At 39.6% G+C, this 20,364-nt stretch overlaps 1 protein-coding gene across 1 annotated transcript in view; it reads left to right on the forward strand.

Annotated features, from left to right (window-relative positions):
* Positions 1-4,942: 4,942 nt before the first annotated feature.
* LOC100919449 (dual specificity phosphatase DUPD1) overlaps positions 4,943-20,364 on the forward strand; it is a 30,050-nt gene continuing 14,628 nt past the window's right edge. The window contains exon 1 of the mRNA XM_031956424.1: positions 4,943-5,154. Coding sequence (XP_031812284.1) covers positions 4,979-5,154 — 176 coding nt within the window. The 5' untranslated portion in view covers positions 4,943-4,978. The remainder of the gene's footprint in view (positions 5,155-20,364) is intronic.

Below are 20,364 nucleotides of genomic sequence, written 5' to 3' on the forward strand. Positions count from 1 at the left end.
TAGAAAGGCCATGTTGGTCTGACTGTGGAGTGCAGGAAGGAGTAGGAATATACATAATAAAATTGGAAAGTCAGTTGGGGTTAAGTTGTAGCCGCTGGTCAGAGAGTAAGACTGAAAAGACGAATTTGAACCCAGGTCTCCTTGATTGTAGGTTCGGTGCACTATCCATTATCCACTGTATGCTTCTTGCAATAAACATTAAAATCCAATAAAAATTTTTAAAAATGAGTACCCGATCAGCTGCTACTTTATCCTAACAAAGATAGGCTCTGTTTGGTGCATGCTGGTTTTGAGGTTATGGAAGGACCCCCTTGTGGAGATGACCTGAAGGCAAATGGATATATAGGTTCTTAGGTGGGAAGTGACAAGGGACTGGAGATGTGATAGCAAGGACTGAGAGATGATCAGTACATTGAGACAAGGAGAAGGGGGACAAGGATTTGACCTTGGGAAATGCATAGTCAGGAGGTTGGGCAGGGGAAAACAAAGGATTCAGAGAGGAATTGGTCCAAAAGGTAGGAACTGAAAAAGGGTGATACCAGAGAGAGGAGAAATTCCAAGAAGGAAAAAACACGGCCACAGAGGTCATTGAGAAAACATGCTTACAGAGCAACCTTTAGAGCTGCAAAGTGGTTTCTTAAGACCAAGCCTTGATGTATGGAGAGATAATAGCAACCTCAAGGCTTTTTCCAGATGTGTCTTTCTCTTATGATATTTGTCCATTGCCCATAGAAGACCAAGCTCTTTGGATCATTCATAAAGTGTAGATTCAGTCTATGGAAACAAAACAAAACTAGTTGATTCCCTTTCTAATTTTGCCATGTTTCAGGAAAGAAACCTTCACTTGACTCCCTGGAGTCAGAGTTTTGGGAGCTGCTCAATGGGATTCATACAGAGCAACTTTTAAGATGGAATTGTAGGTCTGCGGTTTCTGGATGGCTATAAGATTTGCTCCCCTCCTCCCTCATATTCCCCCACACTTGATAGTAATGAGTTCCAGAACTCCAATGCATGCCATCCTGTTTTGGTTAAACCACATTACTTCCTATTCTGTCTGGAAATTAAGCTGAGTGTTTCAGTCACTGGGATGGGGAAATTTCTCTTTTCTCCTCTTCATCCTCCTTCACTCTCCTCCCCCGCCCAATACACAACATAGAGTGGGAGATATGACCCCATAGAGGGTAATGTTGGCAAGGGAAGGAGACTGAGGTTTGGGAAAATGACATTTAATCCATCCTCCCCAGACCTTCCTTGTCTTGATAATATGCACCTCAGAAATCTCTTTGGAAAATCAGTAGGGGTTTGAAAAGATGGCAGAAACTTCCATCAGAGTTCCAGATGAGCTACTCAAAGAGATGGAAATAGTTCTGAAGAGAACCAAGATGGAAGAAACAGCTGGACTCAACCGAGTAAATAAATATAGCAGAAAATTCTGAGTCTGCCCAGAGTTCCCAAGGTATCTATGAAAGAAGGGAAGGTATCAAAAACATTGGGAAAAAAATCTCTAACCTTAGTGTAATAACACTAAAAAAATGAGTGAATAACCATAACAAGCAAATCATATGCCTACTTTTCAATGAGCAGGGATAAGGACTGGACCTGTGATTTAATTTATATAAATTAATTAATAATTCTGATGGACATGGCTCTCTTCAACAAGATGATTCAAACCAATTCCAATTGTTTAGTGATGAGCTATCTATACCCAGAGAGAGGCCTGTGGGAACTGAGTGTGGGATCACAACATAGCATTCTCATTCTTTATGTTGTTGTTTGCTTGTATCTTGTTTTCTTTCTCAGTTTTTTTTCTTTTTGATCTGATTTTTCTTGTGCAGCAAGATAACTGTATAAATATGTGTGTATGTATATATGATTTAACATATATTTTAACATATTTAACATATATTGGACTACCTGCCATCTAGGGAGGGGTTGGGGGGAAGGAGGGGATAATTTGGAACAGAAGGTTTTACTAGGGTCAATGTTGAAAAATTACCTGTGCATATGTTTTGTAAATAAAAAACTTTAATAAAAAAATTTAAAAACTAATTAATTGATATAAATTTTCTGTGCAGTTTAAAGCTATTAAAGTTTGAAACTTTTTGGGATACCATTATTTTTGTGACATAAACAACTCCCAAGTGAGAAAACTCCCTACCAATTTAATTTATAGTTTTAGAGTACTGCCAAGAACATTGGGAGGTTAAGTGACTGGTTTGGTTTAATGTGATTTGCGTGAGGTTCATTGTTCCGAGGCTCAATACAATGTCCTTTGTACATCACCTGTGCTGCCACAGCAAAGATCCCAAGGAGCTTTGTTGGGGCTGGAGTCCAATCAGGAGATGGGTTCCAGATTCAGGAATCTAGTCTTGGTCTCATGTTCTATGCTCCTGAATAGATGGTTTGGGAAGTAGGAGACCTTCCAAAGCATTAGTACCAGCTCTGGATGATGGCTGATGTTTTTAAAGGGATAAACTGGGAGGTCAGGGAGGGAGGTAGAACCACAAAATACAATATAGCATCATTATTGGAAGAAAATACTCATTATGAGAAAGAGTATGTTGAATCCTTCCAGGTTTTTTCACTGAGCTACCACTCCCTTGTCCCATACTTATAAAATTGATTTTTCTTAACCAAAGGGCAGGAATTTACATTTCTTTCTATTAATTATTAAACTGAGTCCACTGTGCTAGTCTATCAACATCTTTTTTGAGTCTTCTTTCCTCCAATGTGTTAGCTATTCCTGATTTCATACAGTCTACAATTTTGATAATCATGTTTTTTTATCCTATATTATCTTGGCCTTCCACTGAACTTCCTGTTCTCCATTAGTCAATGTGTCAGGGATGGGGCTAAACTACAAATAAAGGCCCAAAACAAGTCCCTGCTATCAAGAAGTTCAAAGTATTATAAAGAAGACAGTATATGAACAACTATGTTCATACAAACACATATGGGTTGAACTGGAGGCAGTCTGCAAAGGGATGTTGAAGGAGAGCAGGAAAGATTTCTTGCAGAAGATAGGATTTGGCTGGGACTTGAAGGAAGCCAGGAGGTAGAGGTGAGGAAGAAGGGCATTCCAGGACCAGAGGACAGTAAGTGAAAGGACTCAAAGTCAGGAGCTTGTTAACAAATTACCTTCATCTTAGATCTGTGTCCTCCCTTCAGAAATCACTTTGTATATTTTGTATTTAATTTTCTACACAGATGTTGTTTCCTTCTGATAAAACGCCCTCCTTAAAGGCAGGGATTGTTGCATTTTTTCTTTCTGAATCCCCAGGGTCTAGTATCATGCTTGGCAAATAGTTAGTGTTTAATCAATGTTGTTGAATTGAGTCTATGCCATTGACAATGGTATTTATTAAAACAGCAAACAAAACAAAGCTAAGGACAAAATTGGATGCCCATTCTCTACAGTCCTTCCTTGCAAGGCTGACTGACATTCACTGGGTTCGGTCATTCAGCCAGTTACAAATTCACATAAATCTATGACCCATATGGCTCCATTTTCTCAATAGAGATATAATTAGAGATTTTGTCAAGTTCTTCTTATATAGACTGGAAAGAACAGATAAGGTTACATCCTCAGCCCACCCATCTCAGCCAGGTGGAAAAAGGTACAAACCCTTAAGAAAGGGGATGATGAAAGGAATTCCTCATCCAAACTTCTCTCCACACTAACCTCAACTAAATAACAAAAACTTGCCCGTTTTTTCAGTCCTATTTCCTACCACCTGTTACTTATGCCTTTCAGTGCCTGGTGAATAGTAATCGGTGCTCAACATATCATAGAACCTTAGAATTCTTCCTTTTTCCCCAAAGGTTTATGGCTGAAGGAAGGGCTCCTTAATCACCCAGAGCTCAGCTCTTGTGCAGTGAAGAACATTACTTTCCAGAATACTCTAATTAAGGGGCTGACCTGCTATCCCACCAAGGTAAGGATTGGAGGGAGGTTGGTGACTGGGGAAACAGCTTTTCTCTGGTGATATGAGTGATATTATACAAATACGCAGAATTTCAAGCTGAAAAGAACCTTAAGGGTTGTGAAATCCAACACCCTCATTTTTCCAGATGATAAAACTTTTAGGATGTGTAAAGGTTGAGTGATCTAAGATCATAAAGAAAATAAACAGCAGAATTCATACACAGTCCCCAGCCCTGCATTGACCTGACAAGGACATTTAAACAGGTTTTCTGTCTGAAAAAGGGGTTTGTTTCCTTGGAATGCAGAAAGTAACTGAAAAGTTGATTTACTAATATTTCAGAGGAAAAAAAATCAACAATCTGAATGAACTGACATAAAAACAACAACAACCAAAAAAACCCTAACCCACAACAGGATTTCCTTTCAGCTATTTGTTTGGCTTCTCAGACTCCCATAAAATATTTCCTAAGTGAACTATCCTGAGAAAAAAAAGACATTCAGTTTGCACATAATAGGTGCTTAATAAATGTCTATTGCACCCAAGAGTCACTTTTCTTTCCTTTTTTCTCTCTTTGGGTACTTACTGCAGATAGAGAAAGTTAGGTTATTTGGGGCTGAGCCGTGGAGTCTCCTCCAGTTTGAAGAAGTAGCAGAAACAAAAATAAAAGCTGGAGATAGTGGGTACCCACTAAGCCTTCTTGGAGGTAGTTTGGGGTATAAGTTTCAGCCTAAATTCTATTATGCAAATGAGGTCTCTAATGCCCTTGTACTGAGGGGGAGCCTGGAATGTTTAGAAAACACTGTTCAACTGCCAATAATGGCCTTCCTTGTTTATTTAGACTCCAAACCTGGATGACTCAGTGGGTGGAGAAGAAGGGGCAAACCAAGTTGGGGCAGAGCCTTTCTAGCTTTCAAGTTCAGCTTCCCCCACCCAGATTCGCCTCATACCTTTTCTGAATGCGATTTCCCATTGGTGGTTGCCCTACTACCGCCATTGCCCTTCTTTTGTCTTGATAGCCTGTGAAGAGAACCAAGAAATCTCTTAGCAACACGATGACTTCCCGGCAGTCAAAGACCAGTCTGAACAAGGCTCTGGGGTCCAGCAAAGAAGAAGCAGATGATGAATACATCACGCCGGGGGCCTTTGAGCTGGAGCGGCTCTTTTGGAAGGGCAGTCCCCAATACACCCATGTCAACGAGGTCTGGCCCAAACTCTACATTGGAGATGAGTAAGTGCTGGGATTAAATCCAAATTCCAACCTTTACAGGCCCAAGCTAACTCATCCGTCTTCAGTGGTTCTGAGCACAAGACTTAATTAAGGGGCAGGAAAAATCTATTCTGGTTGTTTTGTCCTTTGGGGAAGCACTCTCACTGGCGCGTTAGTAAACACGTTGGTCTATCAAAATTGGGTAGTTTTAGAATTCTGCACTCGAGTCCCTCTAGAGAAATCACCACACTTCCTGTCTCAGATATTTTTATCAAAGGCCTACTATCAACAGTACAATGCTAGGGACTCGTAGCTTCTCAAGGGAGACCAGCCAATTTGGGTGCTATTCTTTGAAAGTAATTATTGTTTGACATGTTTTGTCCCAGTGGATGCTGGAGAGATTTTATAACCATTTTATCACTATTATTAGCTTATAAAGTTAGATTTTTTATTTTAGACATAAATAATGATCTGTTGTAAACAAAAAGTCTTTGCCATCATGAACCTGTGGCTTGCGAGGTCCCTCCTCCTCCTCAGGTAAAAGTCCTCCTCCCATGAGCTCACATCGGTACAACATCTGCAGAAGCTCTGCACAACATCAGTGAGGTCATCTTGCTCTCTTTGAGAAGGAGGACCGCTGTGGAGCAGAGAAAGGGGCTGCTTCTCCTTTCAGCAAGCAGATGGGCTCAGGGCTGATGGGCAGAGGAGGAGCAGAGCTTCATCCCAGGAGGAAGGAGGCTCTGCTTTGGTATGACTCTGGACAAGTCACATAATTGCTCTAAATGATGTTATTTATCCTCATTGGCAAAAGAGGGATGATAACAATAACTACAAACCCAACGGACATGGCCAGTGTGTGTGCGTGTAGTAGTCACTGCCTTCTTCCTGACTCACCAACTTCCCTGTCCACCCTTCTCCCTTACCACCTAGGACCTCCCTTCCACACAAGTGGGGACTCTGAGACACAGACTTCCCTTTTCCCAATGTGAGAGAAGCCCCTGGGCTCCTCTTGTGTTGCTCCAAATTTGCTCCAAGCACAGTAGCAGATAGTTACGACTCTGAGACATTGCAAAATTTAGAATGTGACAGAAATGTCCATTGCAATCATTCTGATTTTTACCAGGACTAAGAGAAAGTCCAATGTTTCAGAAGAGACTTCTGCATCTTGGCAGTTGTGGGTGGGGCGAGTGAAAAACTCCAAGCTTCAACTCTACCTCCTAAAGTAGCAGAAAGGTAGATTTTTAAAGATCCAGGGCTTGTGACGCCTGTACCATGTTTCTTATATTGCTGTCTTGGTCTTTCTCACAAGCCAGGTACCTATGAGTATTTAGGTTTATGATCTGAATGAATTTATCATTTGTTAATGAAAATTGTGCAGAAGGGGACATCTTAAAAGTAGTGGTCCATCAAGATTTAGCTTTATTTAGACATATGAAAAATTAATAGTGAATACAATACCTAGCACAGTACTTGATATATAATACGTGTTCAATAAGTGTATATTGATTGATTTAGATCTATAACTATAGAACAGTGGGAGCTTGTTCCAGGCTATGTTAGTATAGAAGGCAATCCAATGCTTCTGCAAAAAATAACTTGAGTTTGGCACCTAGTAAAAATAACTCATTAAAATAGGAGTCAACCAGATGATAACTACCTCCACATCCCAGGTGAGCTCCCCAACCCAGGTTTACCCTGCTTATTCCTATAGCAATGATATCCTGTGATGGCTTTTCATAGAGGCTGGTCTCCCCAACCATGGGATTAGTGTCTTGTGTTGTTGTATACAGGGTTATACTTCCTAAAGTTTCCTTCACATCTCTTTCCCTCTCAACTGAATTTGCTACAGATATTGGAACTGTTAAATATAGCTGGCTCTGAATGATCATTATTCTTCTTTTAAAAATTTCAGGATTTTGATTATTAACAGAAAATTGGACAAGTTAGGAAACCACTCTTAACTTTCTGAGTTTGACATTCTAACAGGCAGCCCTTTCACATTGTATTCCCAAACTGACTCAGGATGGCAGTCCTAATGTTCTTAAGTAGCAAAAACAAAGGTGTGCCCTGAGTGTCTGAGTTCCTGAATTGGATTTTCCTAAAGGTTAATCAAATTGATTCTCAGCTATGCGTCTTTTAGTCTCTTTCCCCTGATTTATGGCAGAATTAGCAATTTTGGAAAAGACATGGAAAAGTACTGATCGACAGAGCCAGGAGATGTGGAGGTTCACTATGAGATAACCATGAGTTGGCTATGTCTTAGATTCGTATTGTAAGAGATCTCAGAGTCCCTTTTATTTTATGGATGAGGAAAGAGTGATCTAGAGAGACTGTAACTTGACCAATTTAGTAAGTAGCAGGATTTGGATTTGAACCAAATGCAGTCATTTTTCAAATATTCTGGACTTCAGTTTCCATGTTGATAAAGCAGGGGGTAATATTTGCCTTTCCTCTTAGATTAGCAGCTAGCTATCCACACAGCGGATAGTGTGCCCAGTCTAGGGTCAGGTGGATCTGCGTTTAAATCCAATTTTAGAAACTAATTAGCTGTGTGACCCAGAGCAAGCCATTTACCTGTTTGCCTTAGTTTTCTCATCCATAAAATGAGCTGAAGAAAGAAATAATAAAGTATTCCAGTAACTTTGTCAAGAAAATCCCAAATGGGGTCATGAAGTGTCAGACATGATGGAAAGAACAGAAAAACCTATAGATGTTCTTTTTTTTTGGGGGGGGGAATTTCAGATATCATTTAATCCAGTCTGATTCCTTTCATCTTATAGATGAGGAAATGGAGGTGCACAGAGGGGAAGGAATGGCCCTAAATGATTTCATAGATATTCTGTAAAGATGAACTGGATTTAGGAGAAAATGAAAGATTTTGAAAACTTTTTTTTTAAACTAAGAATCTAAGACTACACAAAACCATTTTCCAACAAAACCACTTTCTAGGTTTCTGACTATGGAGGCCAAGTGTCAATAAGACAAAGACTTGAGATATATGAAGGATTTTCTCAGGATGAAATTAGAATATCCAAAGCCATTGTACTTGATCTTATGTGATGATGATCTAAAGTACTCTTAACATCACACTGTTTTTTTGAGAAATACATTGAAAAGAACACACCAAGGATTATTATAAACACAAGCGAGACCAAACCTGATTGTTGTACAGTGATATAAAAACATACCAGACAAAAGAAAGTTCTCGTCCATCAGAACCACAACCAAGCCGTTTTTGAGCTTACTGGAAGCAATATGCACAGTGAAGAAGGGACAGGATAGAAAGGAGCTCACTTGAGCACGATGTCTAGAAAGGGGCTCAAAGTATATTTGCTAAATGACTGTTAAGTTCAGTTCTTTCTCCTCTTTTGAGAGTCATTGACAGGTACCATTAGTACCTTCTAAATCTTGGCTCTCTGAGCAAAATCTCTGCTTATCCCACTCTACTTACAACTCTCCCACTGATAGCACAGACAGAACAGAGTTTGTTGCAGTGAGCTGCCCCTTTCTTCTAGCTAGTTGATTATATTTCATTCAACCAGGAAAATTTCACATTATCTTTTCAGTTCATTACAGTTTTCCTGGCTGCTTCCAATACAAAGAAACACATACATTATTTAGTCATGGAAAACTGCCAAGGTTAAGACTACAGATGTCAGGTGGGTTTTATATCTTTGCCATGATACATGCAGAAAGAACTTAAAAATACAGATTGGTTGAGCTGGACATAAATTCACTTTGCCTCTCCATTTGTACCCTATCTCTGGAAATGTGCTCAGGTTTCACTCCTACTCCAAACACTTAATAAGGTTAACAGGATTTGCAAATGTTTATTGAAATGGCAATTAATTATGTTGCCTATGAAACCCTACATACGGTGGTCATAATGGAGCAAAGGCTGCCAACAAGCCTGCTCTTCCATCCTTTTGTTTCCTGGGTTTGCTGCAGATGTTGCCCAGAGGCAATGAAAGCTCCACTTTGGCTCTGTCAGGCCCTGATTAATGAAAGCTTCAAGTTTAATGTGCTTTTTTTTTCATCCCAGCACATATTGAAATTTTTTCTTTCACTAAAAGCCCCAAAGACTTTTAAGAGCACCGGGCCCCCAGAAGTCAACAAGGCAGCCAAGAGGAGCCTTGGAGAAAACCAGATTCACACGATCCCAGGTTTTGTTTGCCAAGGAGGCTGGGGGAGTTTAATGACTTGCCTCAGATTATACAGGTAGTAAATGGAGGGAATGGGACATGAACTCGGTCCTTTGGACACTAAAGCTGTACTCTTCCCATTGTATCATAACCTCGTCCTTGAATGAACAGTGGCCCCTGAGGACATCCCAAGAACCTCACTGACCCCTAGGAAAATCCTCCTTCTCTCCCTTACCAAAAGAGCTCCCTATGGCATTTTAGACTGTTACTGTCAGGCAGTGACAGCCTCCCTGGATGGTAGATCAAGGCAGAGAACCTCCCTGTGTGATCTTGTGAAATCACTTTCCTGGTAGGGAAGAGGGGGATGAGATCCAGCAAACAAGCATCTTTTCTTAAGCCCCCCTATTTGCCAAGCCCTGGGCCAGGTGCCGAGGATTCAAAGACAAATATTAAATCAGTCCAGGGCAGGAACATAGCACCTATGTAATAACTAAGAATTATAAATAAAACACGTGCCCCCGAAGGGCACACGTTCATCTGAGGAGATGGTGATAGCAGCTAGGGGACTGGAAGATGGTTTGTGGAAAAGAAGCTTCTGAGCATCGAGGAAACTAGGACCTGTGTCTGGCAAAGGTGAAGAGACAGGGGTCAGCCCATGCAAAGGAGACTGGAAGGACATGTGGAGGAACAGTGAGAAGGAAGTTTGGCTAAACTGAGTCACGCCTGGGGGCAGCAGGACAAAACGGCCTGGAAAGGCCCATGGGGGGCAGGTGGTGAAGGGCTTTGAAGAAAAAAGACTTTATGTGTCCCAAAGCGGGAGAGTGACCTGTTCAGGCAGTGTGGAGCAGGGGGTAAGCACGCTGAAGACCTCGTGGAGAACCTGGCTTCAGCTACTGGCCCTGCCTTTGCTACCTATGGGACCTTGGGCAAGTCAGGCCTTAGTTTATGGGTCTTGGTCTCCTCAGTCACAAAATGATGACTAGAGGGCTCTGAGGTCCCTTCTGGCTTCGGGTTATGATCTCAGCCTGCCGTGACCTGGGCTCTAGGAAAGTCACCTCAGAGGTCACTGTGGGAGCCCAAGCGAGAGGTGATGAGCTGATGACTTAGAGTGGGATGGAGAGCCACAGATGCAAAGGATGTTGTGGAAGGAGAATTACCAACTGATTGGATGGGGGCATGGGGTGAGAAGTTAGAGATAACTTTGCAAAACTGGGGGACTGAAAGGAGTGAGGTGTCCTTGGAAGAAATGCCCTTGGAAGATGTAGATGAACTAAGACGAAGTGAAGGTGGTGGTGGTGGGGGGAAACAATGAATACCATGCCAGTGATGTCCAAGGAAAGAACAGAGAGCTGGGCGGATGGCAGATGGGATGCTGGGCTTGGAGTCAACTCACCTCTCCCTTCCTAGCTGTGGGATTCTGGCCTCTTCAAGCCTTGGTTTTTCCATATGTAAAATAGGAATAATGCTACCCCACAGGTTTGTTTTATAGCATTATATAAACACTAGCTATTGAACAACCACCACAGAGCAATCAAAAATGAATCATGTTAACATGGGCTTTGTCTGGCCCCCTTTGAAGGGTCAGGTCTATTATATTTCCTCTCCATTGCCCCATTCCAGTGTTCTCTGGTACTCTGAAGGGTTGAGAAATTTGGTTTTGGGGTTTTTTTGCCATGCACTCAAGCCCCCACTTAAAGTTTCTTCCTTTCGTGACTGTCACCCAGTTCCATTTAATCACTTAGCATCTCATTAGCTTTTACATAGGATTATCTCCTAGAATGATGTAAACATGTCCCCCATAACCTTGGAGCATAATCCTCCTGTACCACTTTGGTCTTTGGGGAAAGGAGGTGAGTTTGATATACCCTTTAACCCCCTTGTTACATATCTTACATGAGGTCCACCAAGTTGAAGTCCTAAGACAAAACCTTGTTTCTTAGGGCTGGCTATAACCTCCAGCCCCAGCTCCATCATCTCTCTAGCTCAAGCTCCCTTGTCAGAGACTTTCCCCCCCCCTCCTAGAACTGAAAAGCACAAAAAACAGACTCAGACCCCAAGTCTGCTTGTTAGGACCTTCTGACCCACGGGGGGGAGAAAGGTGGCCCTCAGGCCCTTCCTCCTTCTCCCCCCATGTCTGGATGTTGGCAGGAAAAAGTGAGAGCCTGTCCTCAGTCAGGTATTCCTAAAGCACAGGCAGTTCTAGCTACCCAGCCAAAGGAAATAGGCCGCTGCGGCCAGCTGGTGGGCCAGCACACAATGTCCACACACAAACCAGCTCTCCGGATCCCCAGGAGCAAGTCCCAAGCACCTACCAGGTGGGGAGGCCATTGTGGGTGGTCTGGGCAAGTGCCCAAACCACTGTTCTCTGCATAAAGTACTCTGAGAACTGGAAGGCACTATATAAATCTGAGCTATTGCACGACTACAAAACAATCAAAAATTAAAGCCGTAAAATTTCAAAGGAAAAGCCTAAAGAAGAGATATGGGGAAAACACTTCCTTCGACTCCTCTGCAAATGTGAAGGGGTCCATGTATGTATTGTATATATACTGTTGATTTGTATGTGTACTAAATTAGTTTGCTGATATATTTTCCTTCTTCCTCTACTTCTTTTATTTAAAAGATTCTTTGCTATAAGAGAGGACTCTTGGGAAAAGTGAAGGAGGGAGAATTGCTGCTCAGTTATTTCAGTCATATTCAACTTTTCATGAAAATTTTGGGGTCTTCTTGGCAAAGATATTGGAACAGTTTGCCATTTTCCTCTCCAACTCATTTTATAGATGAGAGAACTGAGGCAAACAGGAGTATTCAAGGGAAATTTAGCTGAGGCAAAAGTAAAAGGCATCAATAAGAATTTATGTTTAAAAATAAAAATTTATTTAAAAAATAAAAAAGTTTGAAAGAGGGCTCAGTTCTGGGGGGAAGATAAGTTCTGTTTTGGACATAAGGAGTTGGATCAATCTGTGGAATATCTATTTTGTCTAATAGGGAGTTGATAATGAGAAAGTAGAGCTCTGGAGAGAGACTAGGGCTGGATGTATAGATCTGGGTGCAATCTGCAAAAAAATGATAATTGATCCCTAAGGAACTGATGAAGTTAGCAAAGAGAGGGCCCAGAGCAGAGCCTGGAGGGGTTTAAAAGATGATGAGCAGTTCATCCTTCCCAGTTTTGAATCTGTAATCCTATGATTCCAGCCTTTCTTATAGGCCATTAAGGAGAAATTCAAAATGCATCTGTAAGGTGCTATTCCATCTTAACATGTAAAGGTATTATTCATGAAGAACCACAGCCACACTTGCTACAAAACCTGCCCTCAGTAGAATGTTCAGAAGTTAAATATTCAGCAAAGAAACTGAATTGGGAGCAAATGGCTCCTGGGGAAGTTTGCTTTGTAAACACTCATCTGCATGTTGTTTCCCCACTGCACTGCAAGATCTTTGAGGGCAAGACCTGTGTTTTGTCTTTTTGCACGGTATCTGGCACATATTAAGGACTTAGTAAATGTTTACTGAATGAATGGGTAGAGTCCTGAGCTTGGGGTCAGGCAGATCTGAGTTCAAATCTAGCCTCACTGACTAGCACTTAATCACTGACTCAGTTTCCTCAAGTGTAAAATGGGGATCATAATAATGTCTACTTCCTAGGGTAGTTGTGAGGATCAAATGAAAAAAAAAATGTTTGTAAGGTGCTTGGTATACTAGTATAGAGTAGGGGCTTAATAAATGCTTATTTCTTTCCTTAAGCTTTTCTCCTCTCCCCCAACTCCCCCCAAAATTTCTCCAATTCACAGCAAAGTAATAGCAGAAAATTCTCTTTCCAAACCTTATTCCTTCCCTTTACCATACACTTTTCCATTTGGACCTTGCAAAGAAACCCCTAAAGCAGCAGGAAACTGTCTCACATTTTATGTCAATCATGTAATTGCTTCCTCATGATGAAGGTAAATAGGTGCCAGGTATTTTGAGGCAAAGCAGCTGCAATTCCCATCTTTTCCCTTCAACCCCCAGCCTCTTAGTTTCAAGTTCATTCATTTATTCTTTTATTCAGCAAGCATTTATTAAGCAGCCATCGCTCAGGAGGGACAGGGTACTAAATGTTCTCAGTATAAAGGTGAAAGGATCTGGAAGTCTTTTTCCAAGAATTTATTGAACCAGGAGTTCCTGGTGACTCATATCCCTTGCCTTTAGCTTAGAGAAGGTCTGTGTCTGCCATTCCAGTCTCAATCAAGGGGGATAAGTTCTCCTTCCCCCTCTAAAAAAAGGCATTGTTCCAAGATATTTTTTTATCCTTCTCAGAATTATAGGATGGGTCTGCACAGCAGATAATGTAGCCGATATTTAACCATTACTCAGTTAATTGAATTAATGAAGAGAGCTCATTCAGACTGGTCTGTCTTTAGGGTGATTCAGTTTGATGATCAATTTGTAGCCAAAGCACATTAGTTAAGACTATTTAGTGAGCCAATCTGAATTAGTCAAAAGATTGAATTTCAGAGTATATTCTCAAAGAAATCAAGTTTAATTACTTTCCAGTAACTCAAATTAGATAAACAAAGAGTTGATTTCTGGAGGTCTCGGGCTTGACTTTAATAATAATTGAGTAAGAATGATTTGTAATTAGCATACCCATTTATGCTTCAAAAGTGTTTGAAAGCTGTTTTCTTAGATAATTTAAGCATTTTCCCTTCAATTTTGTTCATTCAGCTTAGCAAGGCTTTTTGTTACTGGTAATATATAAATGGAAACTGTTGACCCAGCCCAGATTTTGTGAATTTTCCAGATCCTCCATTAATGAGGTTTGACTGTAACCTGATAATTGTCAAATCTACCCTTTCTTCTGTGCAATACAAACACATCCAAAATGACATTGCCTATAAAGAACAGGGAGTCAGTATGGAGCAGTGAAGAGAGCACAGGACTTGGAACCCAAAATCCTAGCTCCGAATTTCAGTTCTGCCACTTTCCACCTCGGGCAAGTCTTTTATCACTTTGACTTCATTTTGCTCATCTGTAAAAGGAGGGAACTGGAATAGATGACCCCTAAGTTTCTTTCCAGCCCTGAATGAATGAGGAAGATAAATATTTAATAAACACTTGCTTTTGACCAAGCACTAGATTAATAAACATGTAAAAACTATGAAAGTGAGACCATCTCTTCTCCTTAGGAGCTTATGTTCTAATTAGGGGAGAAAACTCATGTGGAAGGCTGGGGGCCAGAAAAGGGCATTTGGCTCTGAAAATATGAGAGATGGTGAGTGGATCCACCAGGGAGTGGAATGATGTGCCCTTTCCAAGATCAATAGTATATTGACAAGATTCTCGCTCTCAGAGCAGCAGGGTAGACGGTTAGCATTGAGAAAAGGGTTGGGCTCTAAGGCCAGATGGCACAGGAAGCTTGGTATGGTCTGGGGTTGGCTAAACCTAGCAGGCTTTGTGAGATTACGGTCCCTCATTTGCCAATCAGGACAGCATGGCTCCAGGAAGAGAGTTTCAAAGCTGTATCCTGTAATTAAGATGAGTTATCCAGTTCAGATGGCAAGGATTAATTGAGTTCCATTTTTGCTCCAAACCAGCTCTCCCAAGCTCTGGATTTTGGGATCATGGAAGGATTGCAATGCCCTCAGAGAACTGGCCCCATCACTTACCTCCCCCGTTGCCCTACCTTTTAGGAAAAACTTCCATTCCTTTTCCTCGGTCTTCCTTTCTCATGCAGAAAGATGTCCAAGTCAAAATTCCTGTGCCATATGCAGAGAAAAAGCATGATTATACAGGTCAGCCAGAAATAGGAAATTTAAATATAACAGAACAAAGAAACAAATATAGCCCTTTAGGAGAGGGGAAAGCAAATCCTCTTTCTTGGCAAAAATACCAATAAGAGTTTACCATTTTCTTCTCTAGCTCATTTTTACAGGATGGGGAAATTGTCCAGAGTCATACCCATGGGAAATGTCTGATGCTGGATTTGAACTCAGGACCTCTTGTCTCAGGTTAGTTAGCACTCTATCCACTGTGCCAGCTAGATGCCCGTGTACATTCATTACCAGAAAAATAAAAACTATCCATTCCTTTAATTAGGGAGAATAGCAAAAAAGAGATTAGATAATTCTCAAATTACTAAATCAAGAACAAAAAGTAAAAGAAGAGAGATCGTTTACTACTTTTCAAGGGTGCTTGAATTCGAGCCGTTTTAAGGAGCAAATATATATGTAGGCAAAAATGCCGGCAATTTAACGCACTGATGGTTAACTCACAGGAAGTTAAAAGCTTGGATTATAGACCTTTGATGTCTGAGGCTGATGTGGCTACATCTTAATGCCAGAGGAGAACGTGAGACTATTGGCTTAGGAGAAGAAGCATGGTGCCGCAGAAATCCTACGGAGTTTGTAGTCAGAGGACTTGGTCTTGAATCTCATCCCTCTATTTACAAGGCCATGTCCCCTCACATAAATTACTTAATTCTTTAGGTCCCATTTTTGTCATTTAAAAATGAAGAGGGAAGGGTCAAGATGGTCTTTTTAAGGTTTTTTTTCTAGGTCAAGCCCTACAATTTTTATGGAGTTCATTTCTGTGACAAATCAAAACTTGACCCCTGTCAAAAGCAATAGAATCAGTGGCTACTTTTAGCTTTTAAAATAATTCTTTCTTTTCCCCCTGATTCTTCTCATACTTTCCCCCCATTTTATTTTTCTCCCCCTTCTTCTCTTTCTCCTCCTTTTTCTTTCCTGAGGAGAATTAAAAATAAGATAGTATTTAATAAAGTGTGATTTGTACAGGAAACATAATAAGAACACATAAAAGCAAAGAAAATACTCTTCCAGAAAACTAATAGAATTATGGATCAAAGATAGAACTTGAAATAGAGACTAGCTGAAAAGTGGGGAGCTGGATTTCCCCCCTTCAAATAACAAGTTTATGGCCAGGATCATTGTACAGATGAGTCACTCTAAGTGATCAGAATCAGGAGGGCTTTAAAAAAGAAATCACAAATAAAGTAAGATCTAAACAAATAGAATAACACCAATTGTTCATGAGTAGGCCAAGCCAATAAAAATGACAAATCTATTTAAATTAATTTACTTGTTCAGTGCCATACCAATCAAACTACCAAAATTATTTTACAGAGGTAGAAAAATAATAACAAAATTAATCTTGAAGAACAAAAGGTCAAAAATATCAAAGGAAACAATGAAAAAAAAAAAAAGCAAAGCATGATGGCCTAGCAGTACCACACCTCAAACTATATTGTAAAGCAATATTCATCAGAACTATCTAGTATTGGCTAAGAAAAGATCAGTGGATCAGTGGAATAGATTGGATACATAAGATCATAACAAATGACTCTACAAATCCAGCATTTGATAAACCCATAGTCTCCAGCTCCTGGGTTAAGAACACACTATTTGACAGGGAAAACTGGAAAACAGTAGGGCAAAAACTAGGTCTAGGCTAACATTTTACATTATATTCCAAGATAAGATCAAAATGGGCTAGATTTAGATATAAAGGGTGATACCATAAGCATATTAGGAGAATATGGAAAATAAAAATGATAAATACTAGAGAGATGTGGGGAAATTGGGACACTAATGGATTCTAGGTAGAGTTGTGAATTGATTCAATAATTCTGGAGAACAATTTGAAACTACGCTCCAAGGGCTATAAAACTTCATACCCTTGGATCCCACTGCTAGGTCTATATCCCAAAGAGATAACAAAAAAGGGAAAAAGATCTACATAAATAAAAATATAGCAAGTCTTTTTGTGGTGGCAAAAACTGGAAATTCAGAAGCTAGATAGACATCAATTGGGGAATGACTATGAATGTAAAGGAATACTTTTGTGCTATAAGAAATGATGAGCAGGTGAATTTCAGAAAAAAAACTTGGAAAGACTTAAATGGACTGATGTTGAATCAGGTGAGCAGAACCAGGAGAACATTGTATGTAGTAATAGCAAGATTGTGCAAAGATCAACAGTGACAGACTTAGTTCTTCTCAGCAATACAATGAACCAAGACATTTCCAAAGGTCTCATGAGGAAAAATGCTACCAGAGAAAAAACTGATGGGATCTGAATGCAGACTGAAGCATGCTATTTTTACTTCCTTTGCCTTTTTCATGATTTTTATTCCTTTTGGTCTATTTCTTCTTTATGGAAATGTTTTTTATGATTACATCACAGTTCTTACTTTTTAGGGAGGGGGTGGAGGGAGAGAGAGAAAATTTGGGACTCAAAATAAGAATGAATGCTAAAGATTGTTTTTACATGTAATTGGAAAAATATAGTGTTTTATGCTATAAAAGTGAAAAAAAGTAAATGAACTGTGAGAAAAAAGTTCTACTCACATATAGTAGCTCTTTTCTAGTCTATACCAGTGGGCATTGGAAGAAAGCTTTCCTAGAAGAAAATAAGATGAAATTGAGTGAAGATAAATTTAAAGTTCCATATGTGGATTTTGAAAATAGTTTCATAAGCCCAAGTTCATGCGAAAAAAAAGAGTTGAAAGACCAACTGCAATTCTAGAGGATCCACAAGAAAGCATTCTACTCACTTCCTGACAGAGAGATGAAAGATTCAAAGTACAGATTAAAATACATTTTTTGTTTTTTTAATAATAGCTTTTTATTTTCAAAATACATGCAAAGATGGTTTTCAACATCCACCCTTACAAAACCTTGTGTTCCAGATTTTTCTCCCTCCCTTCCTTCCTTCCTCTCTCCTCCCCTAAAAGAGCAAGAAATCCAATATATGTTAAACATGTGCAATTCTCCTATACATGTTTCCAAATTTATCATGGTGTACAAGAAAAATCAGATCCAAAAGAAAAAAATGAGAAAGGAAAAAAAAACAACCAAACAACAACAAAATAGGTGAAAATACTATGCTGTGATCCACATTCAATCCCCATAGTCCTTTCTCTGGATGTAGAGGCTCTCTCCATCACAAGTCTATTGGAATTGGCCTGAATTACCTTATTATAGTCCATCACAATTTATCATCACATAATCTTGTTGCTGTGTATAATGTTTTCCTCGTTCTGCTTAATTAGCATCAGTTCATATAAATCTCTCTAGGCCTCTCTGAAATCATCCTGCTGATTATTTCTTATCATATTCCATAACATTCATATACCACAATTTATTCAGCCATTCTCCAACTGATGGGCATCCACTCAGTTTCCAGTTTCTGACCACTACAAAAAGGGCTGCCACAAACGTTTTTGTTCATGTGGGTCCTTTTCCCTTTTTTATGATCCCTTTGGAATAGAGGCCCAGTAGAAACACTGCTGGATCAAAGGGTTTGCACAGTTTGATAGTCCTTTGGGTATAGTTCCAAACTGCTCTCCAGAATGGTTGGATCAGTTCACAACTTGACCAACAATATAAAATAGATTTTGGGGGGACATGGACAATGTAGGGATTTATTTTGACTATGCATATTTGTTACAGATATTTTGTTTTTATCTTTATTTTTCTAATAAGGGAAATGGGAGGGGAAAAAACCCAACATTTTGTCAATTTTTTAAAAATTTAAAAAGAAAAAAATCTAAAGGTTCCTGTGGACCAAAAGCACAATATCAGTAGTAGTGTAACATGGCAGTGAATTAGGCAGCATCAAGAGTGCTCTGGACAAAGAAAGTGATAATCCCATCATCATCTTCTCTGGTCAGATAATAGCCAGAATATTCTGTTTTGGTTTTGCCATCACATTTTAGGAAGGAAGGATATTAAGAAGGGGTGCATAGAAAGAAGGGAGATCAGTATTGAGGAGAGATTGGTGATAATGCTATATTAACTTTGGTTAAAGGAATTGAGATGGAGGGAATAATTAGCCTAGAAAAGAGAAGACTTTAATATTGTGGGAAAGAGATTAGAACTGTTCTTCTTTGTCCAAGAGGAACTAAGTAGGAGCAATGGATGGAAGGAGCAGAGAGACCAGATTAAGCTATAGAAAAGAAAATATCCTGACAATTAAATTATTCCAAAGTATAAAGGGCTTTTGTGGCAGTTTCTCCTCATTACAGGTCTCCAAACAAAGCCTGAGTTAATGCTAGGATTTGGATATTTGAAGACAGGATACCTTTTAACTAGGAATGAGTCAAGAAGACTATTGAGAGTTTTTAGAATCAGGTGATCCTATGTGTCTCAACTTTTTCTTTGCGTAAATAAATATGAACCCTGGGAATAAGAACTACTGAACTGGGAGAATTCAACTCAATTCAATTCAACAAATATTTGTCCAATACCTACTTTGTGTGAGAGAGGCAATTCAATCACTTTGCTGAATCATTATCCATGTCCTGTTTCCTAAATCTGCGGGTCCTATAAGGTTCTGTCTTTGACCCTCTGTTTTCCTTGCACTCTCTTTCATATTTAGCCCTGGTATCTTTCCTATCACACAGTGTCAAATGTCTGCCAGAAATCTCCAGCTAGATATCGACATCTTAAACTCAACATTTCCAAAATGGAATTTACTATTTCCCAGCTGAAACTTACTCCTCTTCCAAACTTCTTTTCTGGAGGGAACTATCATCCTAAAACCAGGTTCAAATCTTCAGAATCATCATTGACTCTTTTCTCTTCCTCAGCCTCACCTATCTCCTGAAGTGTTTTAAAAAAATTTATTGATATGTTTTGTTTTTAAATAATAAAACACGTATTTCATGAGAGGTCTCTTGTCATACAGTAAAACAGTGAAGTAAAATTAATAGTACAGTGATCTCATCTAAAAGCACATGAAACATTTCATATCTGTAGTACCCTCTCTCCACCTCTCTAATTGAAAAAACAATAAAGAATTAGTTTATCTTTCTCCTATTACCCATTCCACTGGAGGGAAAAAAGAAAATCAAATTTCTTGTATGAAAAATGCACAGTGAAGCAAAACAAATTCCCTCATTGGTTATATATAAAAATATGTCTCCTTCTACACCCTAAATTCATCCCTCTCTGTCATGAATATCATGTTTCTAATCATGAATGGTCATTGTATTAATCATCATTTTTATAATTTTCAAATGTTTGTTTTTCCTGTGCTATTGTTATTTGGTAATGGTTTCCCAGGTTCTGCTTAGTTCATTCTTTATCAC

Source organism: Sarcophilus harrisii, chromosome 2 (assembly GCF_902635505.1).
Source record: "Sarcophilus harrisii chromosome 2, mSarHar1.11, whole genome shotgun sequence".
NCBI classification, from domain to species: domain Eukaryota; kingdom Metazoa; phylum Chordata; class Mammalia; order Dasyuromorphia; family Dasyuridae; genus Sarcophilus; species Sarcophilus harrisii.